General features: G+C 42.3%; 2 protein-coding genes and 1 long non-coding RNA gene across 3 annotated transcripts in view; 2 read left to right on the top strand and 1 right to left on the bottom strand.

Annotated features, from left to right (window-relative positions):
* Positions 1–804: 804 nt before the first annotated feature.
* tmem72 (transmembrane protein 72) lies at positions 805–8,235 on the top strand. Its single transcript, XM_035399785.1, has 5 exons — positions 805–1,270; positions 3,233–3,299; positions 3,649–3,720; positions 5,760–5,899; positions 7,028–8,235. The coding sequence occupies exons 1-5, from the start codon at positions 1,201–1,203 to the stop codon at positions 7,462–7,464; spliced, it is 786 nt and encodes a 261-aa protein (XP_035255676.1). The 5' UTR covers positions 805–1,200; the 3' UTR covers positions 7,465–8,235.
* A 4,015-nt stretch (positions 8,236–12,250) lies between these two features.
* rassf4a (Ras association domain family member 4a) overlaps positions 12,251–19,431 on the top strand; it is a 40,133-nt gene continuing 32,952 nt past the window's right edge. Inside the window, exon 1 of the mRNA XM_035400771.1 lies at positions 12,251–12,585. The gene's annotated coding sequence lies outside the window, so the exon portion shown is untranslated. The remainder of the gene's footprint in view (positions 12,586–19,431) is intronic.
* On the bottom strand, positions 15,136–18,725 carry LOC118218240. The gene is made up of 4 exons (XR_004763387.1): positions 18,586–18,725; positions 18,371–18,503; positions 16,414–16,494; positions 15,136–15,151 (listed from the first exon to the last, which is right to left on the bottom strand). It is a non-coding gene; the product is annotated as an uncharacterized LOC118218240 (long non-coding RNA).

The following is a 19,431-nucleotide window of genomic DNA, read 5'->3' as shown; positions in this document are numbered from 1 at the left end:
ATTTGAAAAAGGAGCCAAGTCAGTGGTCCTTGCTACAGCTTATTAAGCAGCCCGTTTTCTAGCCAAACTTTTTTTTTTCTTCCTTACAGAAGAGTCATAATTAACTTTATGTTGCTGTGTTTTTTAGTTGTAACGTGAAACTGCAATAAAAGCATGGTAGAAAATGTCGCTGCTTTCTCTCAGAATAGTAATCTGAGACGCCGAAGGAGGCTGCAGCCATGTGTGCTATTAATCCATCATAATCCATTTTGACCAAGAGTGAACCAATCCGCGTGACCTCTGACACCGATACGAATGGGCTCGTGGAGATTGCCTCTGGTGCTGCGCTCGCCTCGCGTTTTGGTAAACATCTGTCAATTGTCGGGGTCGGTTTTTTATTAAAACCACGTGCCACAGACCGATGCCAACCACCATTAATCATTTAATTAAGGGGGGGGGGGGGGAGCTTACATGCCAACAGTTACAGTTTTTAAACGTGCTACTAAATATGATTGACCTTGCGATGCGTACTTTGTTTAAATGACCGTATCACCAGAAGATCACTGGAGCCACTCGATCTCCAGCTGATCTGTGCCGGTTGCAGACAGTTCCCTAACCAGTGAATGAGAATGATGCTAGTGTGTGCTTAGATTTTTTTTTTTTTTTTTGCCACAGCGCTGATCTCGACAGCCTCTAAACAGTTAATCTGGGAAATATGTGGTGGCCTTTTAGTCCTGCACGAGGGCGTTATTGCCTTGATCCTCGCGGCAAGGTCGTTTCGGCGTTCCCGTAATAGCCACTTAATAATCGCGGTCTTCTTGTCAAGTATATCATTAACCCACATTTATGAAGGGCCCTCTAAAAAAAGTACGTTATTGTCTTCCGTTCACCTTCAGCGTGCAGCTGACCTGGAAAGCGAGGAGAACTGGGCGAGAGTTGTCGCATTTTGTGTCCAGCGTTTCGCCATCCGCACAGGGCGAAGGCTGATTAACTGCGGAGAGCTCACCTCCCGCGCTGAGGGGTGGGGGTCCTTCTCGCGCTGGGTGAAGGTAGAAACGGGTGCCATTTATTATTCTGAAAGAAATGCAGAGGTCCGCGGTTCGGAAAACAATTTTGTTTTTCCCCCCCCTTTGCCTTATAATGGGATTATGTTACAATAGCAAGTAAAGACTTCAGGGAAGTGAAAGCTGTTATTAAAGGGAAGAAGGTTTTAATTGGAGGATGGGGACTTCGGCTGTTTGGATGGTGGTGGAGTGTGCTTGCAGGATACTTGGCGTTTCAACAGCGGCAGGTATGGACTCCTTACACCTCCATGGTATAAATGTCTGCAATGATCAGAGATTTAATTTTGGTACACTATAAATGAAAGAATCTCAATTATGCAGAGCCGTTAGTCCTAAAATCGGTTCCAGGGGCATTTGCCAATAAACCAACATGCGAGTGCATGCGCAATTAAGCTAGGCTAACCTGTCTGGACTTTTTTTTAAGATGACTTAGGTCCTGCGTATAGTCTCCCGCGAGAACGCAGTGAAAAAGAAATATGCACACATATGTAAACTGAATCCCATATAATAAATTTGAAGGTCAGAAAAGACCGTAGAGCTCGGGCATAAAAACTGTGCTTTTTATGAGCCACCTGAGATTTCTACCTTAGCTGTAATATATCACGAACCCTTTTAGCCTACCAAGATTACCATGGCGACCCCCTAAACGCAAAGTGAACTCGCAACAGTGCCGCTTAAAGGCGGGACGGTCAAAGGGGGAAAGCTCTCCGTGTGAATTGTACGGCGGAATGATTTCTTCAGTCGCTCTCTTCACCGACAGATTGCTCCCCGCTGCTTATCTTCCGTCCGGATAATTCTGCACAGAGGAGATGTTTCCCGTATCCCGTCCATTCCCCAGAACTTCCGCGAGCGAAACATATAGAAGAAAATAGGGCCGTCAGTACAGGCCATCGGTCAAGACACCACCCGGTAGAGCAATTAAATAAGGAGAGCTGTCTGGCTAAAACAGCCTTTCATGTGATGAAGGATTATGCAAAACGATTATGGAATGAAGAGATAAAGTAATTTATTTCACGCAATGGTCTGAATATATTAGTAAGGGCATCGTTTAACGCACGGGTCGATAAATGGTCGAACAATTCGCCCCATGTATGGAAGTAGGCTAATGACTGCATGTAGCTACTGTTGCGCGTTTTGCGTGTAATAATTAGCTCCGAAACAAATAGCCTACATCATGTCAGCTGTTTAATATTCGTTAGAGAGAGACTGATGACGACGTGGTATATATATATATATTTACATTCTTGGATGCGGAACTGGCAACCGCTGAATAGCTTGATTATTTACTTTGGAATTTGTTTAATCGACTGGATTGGCGCGAGCAAATACCATCTTAACCTCGCCGCTTGTGCATTCCGTTTCTACGTACTGTAAAAATAAACTTCTCAGATATGTTTAACGTGTTGCTGGACTGGTTTTATGTGGAAAACATGCCGCCCTCTAAGACCTTACATCTCGCGTTAACTGCTTATGCTTACACTATATTAATCTCGTGTAATTTGTTTATACGTTTGGTCCTTTACAGATAAATTTTATTCTTAATTTTAGTGCATTTACCTGTATTTGTATTGGCCCTATTTATGTCCCTTAGTGGAATAAAAAAAGGTGTATTGTGTTTGCTGTACAGAAATCACCAGGCGTACTATTCAGCATATCAACAGTTTAATATGATTTAAATAATACAACCATTTATTTACAAACCTTTCTGCTTATAGGCTATTGTTTGTACACCAAAATAATATCACATCTGTAATTGCCTTTCTGCATTTCTTATATTGTTTAGGTGAACCACTATTTCATTTGCATTATTATTTGAAAACATTTTGATATCCAACACGTTCGCAATAGCGGCATTCTCTTGAAGTGTGATTTACAGTTGAGACTGAACTACAGCGCTTCGGTACAGTTATGTGCAAACCCTGCCACCTGGTGGTTTAAATAGGCAGCGGCTTGTCTGATCCTTTTCAGCTGTTGCAGTTTTTCAGCGTGATCTGTTCCCGCTCCTGGTGATGTGTTCACAGTGTGTCTAGCGAACAGAACAATGTGACTCAAATATATATTCTTGCTAAAATTATATATTGCTATCTTCAGAGATTCCCACAAATCTCTTTAGTCAAACTAAACCAGAAAGTTACAGGTTCTAAATTGTCTCTCTCTCTTTCTCCCCCCCCCCCCCCCACCCCCCACAGTGATGTGTGCAGTTGGGGTGGAGACACTGAGGCAGGGAGAGTTCCACAGCCTAGCTGTTTATCTCCTGTGAGTATTCCACAGCCTGGCCGTTTATCTCCTGTGAGTATTCCACAGCCTGGCCGTTTATCTCCTGTGAGTATTCCACAGCCTAGCTGTTTATCTCTTGTGAGTATTCCACAGCCTGGCTGTTTATCTCCTGTGAGTATTCCACAGTCTGTGTTTGAGTTTGGGTCAGAACAATTTTGAGGACCGGTTCTGACCCACCTCAGTAGGATGATCCATTCGTGCTGGGTTGGCTAACGCTCCGTTAACCCGGCCAGGCATGAAAAAGTTACAGAAACTACGATGTGACATCAGAGGAGAGCCAGAGCAATTGCTCGTCTGAAATAAATCTTTCTGTGCGTCCCGTCTGTAGTGTCTCCTCGGCTGGGATGCTGGTGTTTGAGCTGTCCTTCTTCACTGACATCTTGCTGATGTGGTGTCTGCCGTAAGTACGCAACATCCACACGTCCATTTTCTGAACTGCTTAGGGTGATGGGAGTCTGGGGCCTATCCCAGCATGCATTGGGTGAGAGGCAGGAATACACCCTGAACCAGTCACCAGTCCACCACAGGGCACACACACCATTCGTTCACACAGTCACACCTTTGAGCAATTTAGAGTCTCCAATTAGCCTAACCTGCATGTCTTTGGGCTGTGGGAGTACCTGGAGGAAACCCACACAGACACGGGGAGAACATGCAAACTCCACACAGAAAGCTTGGTACCACTGTGCCACCCAAGTACACCACACGAAGGCAGAACTTTCATGTGCACATCATCCTCAGCAAAAGAACCAAAAACGTGCAAAGTGCCTTAAACGAACCGAGAATATGTTCTGCTGTGTCCTTTGGGCTGAAATGGTCTTTGAGGCTGACATGCTTGATTGGGGGGTAGGAGCCATTAGGGCTGGGCAATATGTCTATATTATACATATTGTCTGGGATTTTGTATATCGTAATATCGTGATATGGCATAAGTGTTGTCTTTTCCTGGTTTTAAAGGCAGCGTTATGGTAAAGTGATGTAATTTTCTGAACTTACCTGACTGTTCTAGCTGTTCTATTCTTTGCCTTTACCCACTTAGTTATTACATAGGCATTACTGATGATTATTTATCAAAAATCTCATTGTGCAATTTTGTGAAAGTACCAATAGTCATCCCCACAATATCATCACAATATCGATATTGAGGTATTTGGTCAAAAATATCCTGATATTTGATTTTGTCCATATCGCCCAGCCCTAGGAGCCATGGACAGTATCGGATGCATCCGATGAACCTTTTGCACATTTTAAACACAGCAGTATTGGGTCAGCTTATATCTCAGTGTATGCCTCCACTCACAGATGCCTTTGTAAGATGAATAAGTGCAATTTGCTGCATGTCTGGGTGATTTATAGCAGCGGAGTCTAGTGCAGAGCCACAGGATCGCTGTTCCCTCTCTGACCTCATTGGCGTCGGTGGCGCCAGTGAGTCATCAGGAAGTTGAATCACTTCAGAGTGTTAAGGAGGAACTCCAGACGAAAACAAATGAATTAATATGCTGGTATTCATGTGCAAATCTTTGGTTCACAACAAATAAATTGTACAGAGCACCATCCCAGTGTCATAAATATTGTGTTCATGAGTATAGGAATGTAGAGAAAATAACTGATTTGTCATTAGTCTGCAGTATTTTCCAATACAAAAGATAACTAATTTCACAAACTCTATTATGTCGCAATTATATTATCTCAATTTGTCATATGCATGAAACATATGGATGAAACATATTTTTGAAACATGAGATACAGGTCACATCAGTTATTCTGACACACGCATGCCTGCACACACACACACACACACACATATATATATATATATATATATATGAACATAATTATGATTTTTGGATGGAATCCCATTAAGTAATTTTCCATATATGGTATGACTACTATGGATTTATAGGGGTATTTCTTCATGGCCACATGTCAGTTATTATCATGTAATATCATCCCCATAAAATGAACTGAAGATCCGTGGTGAGCTCAGCAGAACAACTGTAATTAAATAGCTACTGAGAAAATGTACTCTGAGAACGCTTACCTTGAATTCATGATCAAATCCCATAAATATCCAACAGGGGGCAGCATTTCATAATGTAGATCATTCCCGCCTTTGATGCTTTAGATGCCAGTAAAATGTGTAGATTTCACTGGCATCTAACACAGTCTAATAATTTATCAGAACAAAAAATATATATTGTCTTATGTGATTGTATAATTTTTGTTATTACATTACATTTATTTGGCAGACGCTTTTATCCAAAGCGACGTACAAAAAGTGCATTTCATGGTCGTAGACAACTGCTAAACACAGGTTCAGTTGCGTGTTTGTTTGGTGAACCAAATTCGCTGAAGTGTTTGCAGTTGATATTTGACCCAGGTCTGGCCTGCGTTTCCGGGGGTGCAGTGAGCAGCACCTCTGTTTCCCTCCCTCTGTAGGTGCCCTCCCAAGTGGAAAGTGTTCGTCTTGTGGAAGAAGTTGGCCACCCTGGGAGGCTTCCAGAAGTTTCTCTACTACACCCTGATGTCCGTGGTGTGCTTCCTGCACCCCGTCCTGCTGTGGCACGCCGTTATCCCAGGTACTGAACCCCAAATAAGGGCATTTCTGAACCCCATAAGGACTTATGGGATGTTCTGGAACAATGGCGGAGACAGTGTTTTTCGGCTGCCATCAGCTCAACCTGAGTTAATGAGACTTTCTCTGGGAAGACTGGTGTGATGTTCCACAGTTTTATATGTATGCTGCTTTTTACAGAAAACTGTCACAAAGATGCTTTGCAAAGTAGCAGAAAAGAGCAAAAACCAGGACTGTGCCCCCAAACAGCAGAGCACATTAAAAAGGGTGAAAAAAAGACAAAACAAAAACCCCTGAAATGATGGCGAGAGAAAAACTCCCCGATTATAAGCAATCTTGGGAGGAACCTGGCTACAGAGGGGGACCCATCCTCCACCGGCCAGGCTGGTATAATGTAGGGGTAGACTGGATGTAACAGATATTGGTGTTTCCTTTTTTTTTTTGTTCACTACCTGTAAGAGCCTAGGGGCCATTACCCAATGTAATGGCCCCTAGGCTCTGGAACAGCCTTCCACACAATATTAGGTCTGCTGATATAGTCTCTGCTTTTAAAACTAGCCTAAAAACCCTTTTATTGTTTTTTATTTTTTATTTTTTTAAACAAAACCGCCTACTGTAATGACTGATGGCTATTTTCTGTGCCTAGATTAACCTACAGGGTCCAAGTTAAACTACGTGGTCGTTCCCTGCACTTGGAACTGTACTTCCCTCTAGGGTTTTCAACACACTTGTTCCTGGTTTTGGTCATAAACTTTGTTGTACGTCGCTCTGGATAAGAGCGTCTGCCAAATGTCTGTAATGTAATGTAATGCCTTTTCCTTTTTAATTGTAGGGTCTTAATGCTACTGTTCTTTTACTTTGTTTTGTTATCATGTTTTACTTTTGCTGTGCTTAGTTCTTTGTTTTATTCTTTGTGTTTTCATATTGCCTTCTATTCTTCTACACTCTATGTTGCTATTTTATTTGCCGTTCGTTCTTCCCTTGTATTCTGCTTTTATTGTAGCCTACCCCCCGTGTCGTCATTTTACGCCTTACTTTTATCTGCTTTGGAAAGCACTCTGCGCTCTCTGCTCGAAAGGGACTATATAAATAAAATGTATTCTATTTTATGATGTTATGAAATGATTTGCAGGCACCATGCTCCTGGTCACGGGCTTCGCCTACTTCCTCCTGAGCAAAAAGCAGAACGGGTCATCGGCCAAGGAGCCCGCCGGCGCGGCCGGCCGCTACGAAGACGCGTCCACGGTGACCACCGTCGCCAGCGACGGCGGGGAGGCCGAGCAGACGTACTCCTTCTTCCGCATCGCCGCCGGCAACCGGACCTCGGCGCTGTCCTACTTCCCCGGCGCGGGCGACAAGCGGGCTTCGAGGGACGGCGCCCAGGCGACGCCGGAGGCCCAACCGGCCGCGGAAGCGTCGGAGGTTCCCTCCGGCAAGCGCGACAAGAGACGCGTCTGTTTTAACGACAAGTACGCCGTCGGAAGCGAGACTGAGACTAAAATGCAGGAATACCAGGACGCGGAGCACGAGGAGACGACCTCAGACAAAGCGCCGATGATCAGACCGTGAGAACTGCCGTCGCACTCCATAACCCGTCAAATTCTGTGACCCTAGAGTAGCATGTGACTTGGTCTGAACTATGGAAAAAAAAGACTGAGAGATTGACCAAATATAGCCAGGTGAAGTCTCACTAAAGCAATTTTCACAGGGCTCAATACACAAGTTATGGCCACCAGTTATGGCCACACTGCTATCAAAATATGTGACCCGGCCGTGAATTAGGTGAAATTGCTCTCAACACCCACTATGGTCACAGAATCTGACTGTCGCAATTTTTTTGGTGTAACACCGCCACCAGGGGGCGACACAAGAATCACTTTCATCTAATCACAGCTAGAGCCACAGACTCCACTACTGATGAACCGCTCGAGGTGACACTTTGATTGCGTTGTTTTTCTCTTCGTACAATGCACTTCTCTCTTCTGATTGGTCAGAGGTGGCCTCCTGACAAATCTGGGACAGTCATCGTCCAATGTGTCTTGTCAGCAATCATAAAAGTGCCACACAATAATATACCCTTGTTTAGGCTGTAATTATTGCTATAATAAGCAATTATGTAACATCTGCTTGCTTTGAAGTGATACAATTATGAGGGAAAGAAATACATATTTGTATTCAAATTTCTTTTTGAATCAGTACACATGACAATACACCATGTGCTCTGATGCTTCCTGTTAATCAGTCCTCCTCACACATGCATTTATGGAATATGTGCTTCAAGTTTGCAAACACTGAGATATAATTATTAATTCCAAATAAAACTTTACATGGGGAAAACTCTTTTGAAATGATTTTGTTTGTGTGCATGTGTTTGGGAGAGAGTAAAGTAGCAGAACAAATTGATTTGGTAGAATACGACTGATAATGTTGCAGGTCTGATTCAATACCAAGAACAGAATGGCTGTAAATCCCATTTGAGATTGAGATCAAACTGTCCAAAATTTAGTGTTTTTAACTTTGTATTTCTACATGCACATTTCAGTAAAAGAGCCATATCCTACCAAGTTCTCAAGACCAAACAATGGTCTTCATCTTAAATGCAAAAAAAAAATACTGCATTTCCAGCTGTTTGAGCTTTCATTACATTACTAAGCTTTCACTTTGTGAAAGAATTAGCACTTCAAACATACACAGCATCTGAATATGTTTCTGAAGGTAATTAGGGGGCCTAGCCCTGCAGTAACATAGGCACACAATTTGCTATTTTTATTATTTGGGGCCAATCAGAGTAGGTCTTATTGTTATTTTTTAAATGTATTATTATTATTATTATTATTTCTTCCAGCCAAAAAATATGACTATAAAATTCTATGCTGGAAAAACATATGTTTTGCAAGTTGGTTTGTAGAAGACTGTCAAGCGTATGATCTGATAATATTGAATGCTGGTCCCAATTAAATCAGCCCAGGCTTGCCTATAAAATATACCAAATATCATTACATCTTTCTCTATCTCAAGAGGTATAATACAGTTGGACAGTGTAATGAGCAATTATTTTACAGTCTTTTTAAGCATTCATAACAGATTTTCTCTTGATTCAAAAAACATGCACAGATTGTTAATGTACTGGGTGTACAATTAGTTTCGAAACAGATGGATGCATTGCATTAACTTGGCACGAATGCAAAATGTGGTTTCTCTGGCCCCCCCACGACAACCATAACACTTTTGACTGATGAGCTGAATTCAAGTTGCATGCTTTTCAATTTTTAAACTTTGTTGAGCGTGTAAGCAAAACCACAGCACACGGACTGCTGGGATGAAAGCTGAACAGCAGCTGTGTGCTCTAATTAGAACACAGATCATTCTCAGTCAAACACAACCGTGGCCTTGAGACCAAGACCAGCTCTTATTCCTGCAGCTCTGCTCTCGCGTACACACTGAGTGCGTCCGAATGGTTCCGTGTCACCATGGAAACTTCTCCATTGTCCAAACCAGCCAGGCTTCAGTGCAGGAACTTTATGGCCGATCTGGGTCCATATGGATAAAGTAAACAGTATTTTAAAAAGGTATGCGAAGAAAGTTTATTCAAAAAATTATCGGCCAGATTTTTTTTAAAAAAGCATTAAACTGAAGAGTTAAGAAGAAGATATACTTTATTGAACCCTGTGAGGTAATTTGTCCTCTGCATTTGACCCATCCTTAGTTACCTAGGAGCAGTGGGCAGCTGCCTCTCTTGTGCTGCACCCAGGGACCAACTCCAGTTCTGAGGCAAGTGCCTTTGGTCAAGGGCACCTGCAGGAGCGCACCTAACATGCACGTCTTTGAGTTTGGGAGGAAACCGGGGTACCCAGAGTAAACCCACGCGAACACGGGGAGAACATGCAAACTCATGCAAACTTGGGGCCACAGAAAGGCCCCAAGCCGAGATTCGAACAGGTGAGAGGCGACAGTGCTAACCACTATGCCACCGTGTCCGCCGGGTAGTACAGTGAAAAAAAGCTAATACAACTGATACTTAGACCAGCTAAAATGTGTATAAACGCACTTTTCATATTTGGTGAGTTCCAGTATGGCTGCCACTGGGGTTATTAAGTATTGAGGGACTGGCTGCACCAGTCACCTAATATAAACTGTCCTTTAAAAAGGGTTCTCAACTGGAATATTCCAGAAGTGTTTTTTTAATCCTCATTTCATATGGGACTGAAAGGGGATCAGTGTGCTTTTTCTGTCAGTGACAGTTTTCTGAACACAGACATGCACACCCAGAGGTATGAGAACTAGACCGAGGCAGAACACAGCCTCTGGAGTAGGGCAGCCACTCAGCGAAATGCGGGACGAACAGACGCGCGCATTTATTATTAACGACCGCAAAGGCGACTGAAATGAAAGTCTAAATGCGCGGATGAAAGGTTTCACCCCCCCGTGTCTTATTCTGAGGTTTCCAGACCAGCCTGAAGCAGAGAAAGGGAGTGCACACTGTAAGTAGTCTGTCAAAAACAGAAAGACTGAGAGATGATGCATTCTCAGTCATCTTTAATGTCAGTGTCTCAGGTTTTAGAATTTATTTTCGGGTGACGTAGTAAAGCAGACTGCTGGCCACTCATACAGTGACACACCACATAGTCCAGAACAGAATTCCTACTTGAGCAAATGCCATCATTGGCTGAACGTCCAATGGTGCGATTAAAACTGGCCATGGCAAAATAGCCACTCCTCACAGATGCATGCATCATGCACACACACACACACACACGCACACAAGCACACACACACACGTTTGTATTGCTATACTTGTGAGGACTTCCCATTGACTTACATTCATTCCGTAACCTCTAACCCTAACCCTAACCCTAACCCCAACCACTACATGCCTAACCTTAACCCTAACCTTAACCTAATTCTAACCCTAAGTCCTAACCCTAAAACATCCTCTTGAACTTGTGGGGACCAGCAAAAAGTCCCCACCTTGCGTAGTTTTCCTCATCTTTCTATCCTTGTGGGGACATTTGGTTCTCACAAAGATAGTAAAACATGCCCACACACACACACACACACACAAGCACGCACATGATCACATCTTTATCTTTATCTGGGTCTTCTGCTTCAAGAGATCTCCTTAGGCTGCCTTGGATCATCCAGGCCAAAGACTGAACATCAAGAGGATGAAGAAATAGCCATTCATCAATCCGTGTCTAACCACACTGTTGGCTAGGCAGTTACTCCAATACTGTAACACTTAACACTCACAAAAATCCCCCGAGGGCCTTGGTCTCCTGTTCAGCCTGGCCTTGGTTGACATGCTCCACTGCTCTAACCTTCAGATACAAGGACGTAAACACATAAGTTACGTAGGTCTATGCGAAAATTAGGCTCATTTATTTCGTTAATGTATCACCATGTTTGCTTGTTACGGCCTGGTGTGGAGAATAGCATGATAAAAAAAAGACCTGCAGGACTGAGAGGGAATGATAGTCCAGAGCATAGTCTGTACTGTTGGGCCAAAGAGCTCTTTGTTTAATTGGAGTTGATGAAAGAAAGCCTGATAACCATTAATTGTCATTGTTCTGTGCTGAATGGCTTCATCTGAGTAGACACAGGCACCGGACACATCTCTCTGTATGAGGGAACTGGGGTGAAAGAAATCAGAGGAAACATCTTCTGCCCTCGGCGGGTCTCTGTCATTATCATTAAAAAATAATCAAATCCGTGAGGTAACGGACGTATGATTCATTTCACAATACCTACGAGCCACGTGACATAGACTGAAAACGCCTACAGACTGTTTATTTTGCACCACACGGTGGAACACCATGGATTCCCAATCTCTTTTTTTCTTCTTCTTTTTGTGTGCCAGTTTCCACACGCTGAGAAGTTGTTTTCCTTTTTTGGAATTCACTTCATCATAATCATTTCCTTTAAAGCAGAGCAACGTTTCCTGTTGAGGAAGTGTCCTGGCTTCTGAAAAAAATCAACTTCCTCAGAAAATATTATCAACGCTTTGTCCACAGACACTTTCCTAGATGGTATTTCCAGAGTTTCATGTCACAACAGGATGCAGCAAGATTTAATTATTTTACAGGCTACAAGCTTAAAGAATATGATATTCTGCAATAACCCCTAATATTTTATATGTTCAACTTGAGTTTTAAGTCATTTGACGGTGTTAAAGAGAACAAATACTCAAAGCGAAGTATTCATGTTTATCTCATTTATTCATTTATTTTTCAAAAAGTGTTTATTGGTTCAAACACAGCTTCAAACTGTACTTTAGAATTCGGAATTATTCATATTTCAGCGTTATGACTATACATGTTGGAATAAGCGGCAAACAACGATTACACCAGGGCTATCGGCCTGCGCACAGACGTGAAGAACGTCTAATTTAGTAATCACGAACACCTTGGGATACTACCTCAGCGCTTCTGTCTTTCCCACAAGTCGCACTTTCTCCCGCCCTCGTCAGCGTGGATTGGCTTTCTTTCATTTTTCCGAAATCTTATTGGATGATACCTCTGTCAGTAAACGTGTCCGCAAGAATGGTGTTTCAGTAGAGGTGTCGTCCAGGACAAGCAGGGTCAAGCAAGTGGTATGCAGAATAGAAGACAAGAAAACTTGAGAAAAGACTGCAAGAGGAAGTTGTGTTGGACGGAAGAAAGAGGAAGCGCTCATTTTGTACGAAGGGAAATGGTAAGGAAATATGCATTAATAGTCGGCACACTAATTTACCTACAATACGACTGGAGTTAAATTGCCCGAATCGTTAAAACTGCGCGAGATGACTTTTGAAATTCATAGATTATTGTATACGCGGTGGCCTTCTGGACTTTAGCGTGAGTTGACCGGATAATCTTTAAGTGGTGAAAAAGGACGCTTTACCTGTTGGAAAAACATGCCTTGCCAACTGGCAAATCCGCTATCGGGGCAATCGGGCAAGGGTGGTTTTCTAATTTCTTAAATGATACGAGATGCTAAATTGATTTGTCGCTATTCTCCCTCTCGTTCTTTGTCTTCCGCGTTTACGGAAGCAAGCAGTGCGAAGTGTACAATTGCCGGGTTAAATTGGAAACACAGAAATATCCAGATTGGCAAAAAAAAAAAAAAAAAAAAACATTGCAAGACTTGCAGCGGTACCTGTTTGTAAAAATCATAACTGTGCGTTGTTTGATGGAAGTATTTTGCTTTTGATCTATTTTCATGATACACTTATGTATGTCAAAATACCGCAAACCTTTTAAGTCGGCAGAATATTGTATAATTGATAGGAATCCTTGGAGTACTACACCCCGAAGCACAGCACTTACCTTTCACTTTACTCTTAATGTATCTAGACCAGGGATGTCTAAGCTTTTTCACGGAGATCTGCCGTCCTGTAGGTTTTCATTTCAACCCTAATTTGACACCTGCAGATTCTGCAGTTCAACAAGATCGCTAGCTGTTGAATGAGGTGTGCTTAGTTATGGTTATGTGAGTGAAAACCTATAGGACTGTAGATCTCCTGAAACATAGTCGGGCAGCCCAGGTATAGTCCAAATGGAACAGGAAATATTTACACTTAACCACTGAACATTTGAGCTCTTCACAGCCAGTTACTTGAAATAATGTTGATGTTAGTAACGCGCGCGCGCGCGTGTGTGTGTACAGTACCGTTAAATTCCCTTGCCATGTGCAATACATGTCGGTAACTCCTTGGAATCGTTATCTTTTTAAAGGCTTATCAGTAGGAGCCGGTGCTTATAAGCCGTCTAGCATAATTAACAATTTAAAACTGTTTCATAAAATGCGTCTCCCTGGTCAATTTAATCACGCCTTCAGCGACGGGCTCCCGCTGCTGGTATCCAGTAATTAATCGGGAGCCACAGCGAAATTTTGTTAAACGTGTGGAGCACCGTTATTTGACGCCCTTTGTGTAGATAGAGGGTAGTCGTCCATTACTGTGTATACTGGAACGGTTAAGATAGACAGCCCGTTCTCATGTTTCATAATGTAACATTGCCGGCTTTTATGTGAAATATGCTCTCAACGCTTCCACGTGACCATAATAATTTGTTATGGAGGCAGGAATGCTTTTAAATGAGTAGCTTCAGTGAGCCGAAGGATTTGGAAAAATTCTTTCTCACAATGCTGTATGCACGTAGCATTTTGTAGAATGCTGGTTATTAAATAAGCATGTGTGGCACGTTGATTGGTGGGACACTGCCTTGCATTGGCCTAACAAGACATCATGGAAGCCATGTCACTGCTTCCATTTATATGGGTATTTTCAAGCTTAAAATGTATTAGAAAAAAACACTGTATACTGTTTCCCCACCTAGAATAACAGTAAAGCACATATGCTGTGTGATTACATACAAACTACAACCACTGTTGAGAGAGAGAGGGAGATATTAACAATACCTAATTGAGGTCTTTATCTGTGTGTGTGTGTGCATGTGTGTCTACTGTACACTATCATTATTAGAACTGCCATTAACAATGGCAAATAAGTGCCTTTTGTCTTCCTGTGTGTCCATGCCTGTCTGCACCACTTAAATATGAGGAATGGCAGCAATTGTAGAAAATGGTTTTCTACCTGCATGTCGTCAGGGCTTCACTCTGTAATTTTGAAATGGCCCAAGATTCGGACGAGAGCGCCTGGGCATGTGTGTATAGTCAGTGGAGTAAAGGCTGATGTCTAAATGATGGTGAGGTGTTTATTAGACCCTTTAAATTGGCAGTATGACATCGAGCAGCAAAAGAACATAAAGCAGGCCGACCAACGCATCCAGAGAATCTTCGCTTTTGATTTTTTTTCCTTTACTCTTTAATGTATAAAATTCAGGTACATAAAAAAGAATGCTCATGCAATGTATAATGTCAGCTCGTATGCACGATTACAAGCGCAGCAGTAACATGTCTGGGGTATAACATAACGTAAGATGGGAACAGGCCATTCAGCCCAACACTGCTCGTCTGTTCCTACCACTAAACTGTACTTAATGCTTAGTTTACCTAAAAGCTAAATAGTATCTAACACTGTATCAAGCCGGGCCTTGAATACCCCCAGTGTTTCTGCCTCCACTGCATGTCCAGTCAAGCTATTCCACACATTGACCACTCCCTGTGTGGAAAAAAATATTTCCTAACGTCTGTGGTATTGGGCTGTATGGGGTATTGAGTTGTTACTGTGTTCTCGTGTTGGCTTGTGTGGTGAGCTTAGGGGGTTGTCGTCTTCCTCCTTAAGCACGGTTTTATTTTTGCTGGGTCCATGTCATGGCTGAAAAACAAGAGAGTCAAAAGTTTAAGTCTGATTTGGCCTGGCCAGCAGTGTTGAGGCTGTTGATTTTTAGAATCAGCCACTGCTGTTAACGCTGCTTATTTTTCATTCTTAGACCTTAAATATACATACTGAATATATATTTGAGATTTTTCAGAACATGGTCAAATTTTTATGTAAGCAGGTGCAATAAGAGGTGATACTGATTTCCCCTCTGATTAAACTGGCCTCTCTACTGCCTCCCTCTGGCGGTCAGATTGAAATCTTACGAGTGTACTTTTAACGGCTGGATGTTTATTGATTAAAATCGAACGTTTAAGTAGGGGAGGAGTTCATAATAACTAGGGCTTGATTTGTATTTTGTTATTTTTCCACTAGATGGCAGTGCTTGCTACTGAACACCAAGCCTGGAATCAATGTCCATAAAATCTAATGCTGTATCAGCAACAACAATGTACAAAATTCTGTGAACATTGTTAAAGACCCAGAAAGTAGACATTCCAGTTTATCTAAGGGCTAATGTTAGGTAATTAGCTAACTCATTCCATTTATATAATTCATTTAGAATTTTGATAGATGCTGATATTTCAGACCACATTGTAGAAATTTTGGTTAATGAAGGAAATGGGAGGGTGACCGTTTTTCAAGCTGTTGCAGTAATTATTTTAATTTGAGGCTATAATCAAGTTTTATATATAATATTTTGAACAGTCTAGTGCATAGTCTCCTTGGCATTTATTTTCTGCTAAGTCCCTGTATAAATAGGTTGTTACATTTCCATATGTATGTATTCAGCTTATTATTTAGATATGAGAATTGTGTTGGGTTAATTGTGTTGCCAGTGGCTGTATTCAATAAATAACTTCCATTGAGGCTAAATATATCTATCTGTCTATCCTATATTTCCCCATAACCACCCCCCCCCCGCTCCCAAAAAAAAAAAAACCATCTCTGCCTTCCCTTGCACGTGTTAATTTGTTCTTTTCACAAAGTCCTCTGCAGCAGGACAGTCCAAGTCAGATCACTCACTGATTTTACATTGTTATGTTTTAGGCATTTAGATGATGCTCCTTATCCAGAGAAACTTACAATTAGTGCAAAAAAAAAAAAAGCTATAAGCTATTCGTAAATCGCCAACATCCCAAGTAGCAATTAATTAATGTGCAATAGTCAGGTCATACCACCCAGGCTGTAGATAATCCTTTTTTGCTGAAAATCAGTCTTCTGAATGCAAGTCAGCAGCTTGTTTTCCCCCCGCTCACCTCCTCCAGCATTCCTGGATGTTTCGGCCCTGTTCTGAGTCTGGGTTCAGACACACCTCGCCGTTCTGCTTCAGAGTGAGTCTGAAGATGAGAGCAGGTGTAGCCATCAGATAAACACAGCCTGTATTATTGTGCCTTGTGTATCATTACATTACATTACAGGCATTTAGCAGACGCTCTTATCCAGAGTGACTTACACGACTTTTTACATAGCATTTTACATTGTATCCATTTATACAGCTGGATATATACTGAAGCAATGCAGGTTAAGTACCTTGCTCAAGGGTACAACGGCAGTGTCCTTGCCCAGGAATCGAACCTGTGACCTTTCGGTTACAAGCCCAGTTCCTTACCCACTGTGCTACACTCCGTCCGATGCTCTGTATCATTGTCTTGATGGTGTATATAGTCATGCCTCCTAGTTTGACTTAGCATAGGTCAGGCCAGAGTAATGTTCACTGTGTGAACTGGACTGGACTATTGTATCTTATCGGACCTGTGTTTTGTAGTTGTTCCAGTGACCTTTCGTATGCACTTACTGTACGTCGCTTTGGATAAAAGCATCTGCCAAATAAATGTAATGTGATGTGATGTGATTTATTAAATTAACACCAGAGAGACAGACTGGATTTCGTCCCTGTTTCAGAGAGAATGTGAGTGTTCATTCAGCATTGCGCACAAACAGCCTGCAATTCTGTCCATGCCATCAGAGACAAATGTCTCTGGACGTTTGAGTTTTGTAATGCACTTGTTGTAAGTCGCTCTGGATAAGAGCGTCTGCTAAGAACCTATAATGTAATGTAATGTAATGTTTGACCCCTTAGTTAATGTAGTGGTGAGGTTCTGTGGTCACAAACAGTTTGAAGCGAGTCATAAGCTGTAATAATAACGGGGCGACATAGCTCAGGAGGTAAGACCGGTTGTCTGGCAGTTGGAGGGTTGCCGGTTCAAACCCCGCCCTGGGCGTGTCAAAGTGTCCTTGAGCAAGACACCTAACCCCTGACCCCTAACTGCTCTGGCGAATGAGAGGCATCAATTGTAAAGTGCTTCGGATAAAAGCGCTATATAAATGCAGTCCATTTACCATTTACAGAAATACAAGGTGTTTGAATTGGGGGGTCTGTCAAAATCAACACTTGTAGTCAAAACTGTGTTGAACCCAGTTCACCTTTATTTCATTGTGTATGCCTCAGAATGACAAGTACATGGTGGACATTGCTGAGCACTGTGTTTGGTACACACACCGAACACTGTGAGAAGCTGCATTGTTTTGCAACTGGCTGCTGTTCCTCAAAACAGCTGGAGAAACATCTTAACACGGTCCTCCTGGACCAGTGTTGAGTAGCCCTGTTCTAAATAGCAGTAAAATTAATTAATCTGTTTGTCTCACTCTTTAATAAACTTGTGAGACTGAACATTTTTTTTCCTGCAACCACAAAGTAATGTCTTGTAAATATTTATACAAAAGCCAGGTGTGGATTTCATACCTTGGTGGCAAGCAGTTGCATGTCTGGCGACGTTGCTTCCCAGACCTTAGTGGTATTCAGTTTGCAGGGAAATTGATTTCACACACGATAACCATTTGCCTGTCTTAACTAGACTGAGGTGGCAAAACGGCAGCCCTGTGAATTCGTGATCATTTCTCGGTGTTTAGTTTTCTGACTGATGTCAATCCGGACCTGTCACGAAACGTATTCCGACAATTTACAGCAACTCTCAATCATGGGAAAATTGAACAGTTATACCCGTGGCCCGCTAAATCGTCCTTAAAGATATCATAGATGTTAAATCATTCACCAGTTCATGGTAAGTTCTGCGAGCGGGCATTTCCAATAATGCAATGTAGGGGAAAAAATGAGATAGTATTTAACCGATCAACAGTGACACTCGGATACTTTGTTCCAAACCGTTTCTTATCTGTGCAATTTCTGTGCATCAGGATCATTAAGTCACTTACATGATCTCTGTCTTGCTGCAAAACGCATTCGGCTCTTGCACTGCGATTTCAACGATGCGCCTCAGACCCACTCGGTCGACTTGGTCCACGCACTCGCATCTAGCCCGCCAGCCGATACGTTGCGTCATCACATCTGCAACCGAACAAACAAAAAATTAAACATCGGTGGACCAATTCACGTAGCAACCGGACCGCAGCCGTCACGGACAACTTACCTCCGCCTGACCACGCGACCCAAAGGAGCAGCGAGCTTAAAACTGCGCAGGTTTTGCAGGAAAGCGTGGCTGACTGTTAGCACACAGCAGCCGAGGAATGTCGGCCTGGAATGGATTCACTTATTCTGAGAGAAGCTATTCAAGAAGAAGATGCTTCCTGAATGACCATATTCAGCGGTGGTTTACAAAAAAGAAAGTGCGCTTGGTCTCAAAAGCTTATCTGTTCAGACTGCATCAGATACCGCGCTCTTGTTGAGACCTGCTAATTTTCCACACGTTTTTGACTTGCCTGTGGCAGGTGGGCAATGTGTCGTTTGTTTTTCTTAAATATTTAGCTTAATGGTTAACTTGAATTAGCGAGGCAGTGTTTACTAAAAAAATGGGCCTACTTCACACCTCCCATGCCACAAAAAACTATGGAGGGATATGAGTGTAAATTTGAATGACCTGTGTAATTGAATAACAGAATGTGTACTGCAGTTCCATGGGCTGTAAATGCACGGTATACTACAGCATATTTAATACAAAGAAATTAGATATGTAGCTGTTATATGCTTTACTTCAGGGATGGCTCTAGGCATTGGTGACGAGGGTGGTCACCTAGACTGCTGTCTTGACTTGGTGTGTGTGTGTGTGTGTGTGTGTGTGTGTTTGTTTGTGTGTGTGACTGTACATACTGGAATTGCTGCAGAAGATATCCATGTTCATATTTCATGATGTAACATTGCTAGCTTTTACATTAAATATGTTCTCAGTGCTTCCCCATGTCCTTAGTCTTAATAATTTAGCGTTATGGTGGAAATAATGCTTTTAAACAAGTAGCTTCTGTGAGCTGAAGGATTTCGA

The sequence above is a fragment of the Anguilla anguilla genome, chromosome 18 (genome assembly GCF_013347855.1).
Source record: "Anguilla anguilla isolate fAngAng1 chromosome 18, fAngAng1.pri, whole genome shotgun sequence".
NCBI lineage: Eukaryota > Metazoa > Chordata > Actinopteri > Anguilliformes > Anguillidae > Anguilla > Anguilla anguilla.
Note: the sequence above shows the minus strand (reverse complement) of the source record. Positions and strands in the feature narration are given on the sequence as shown.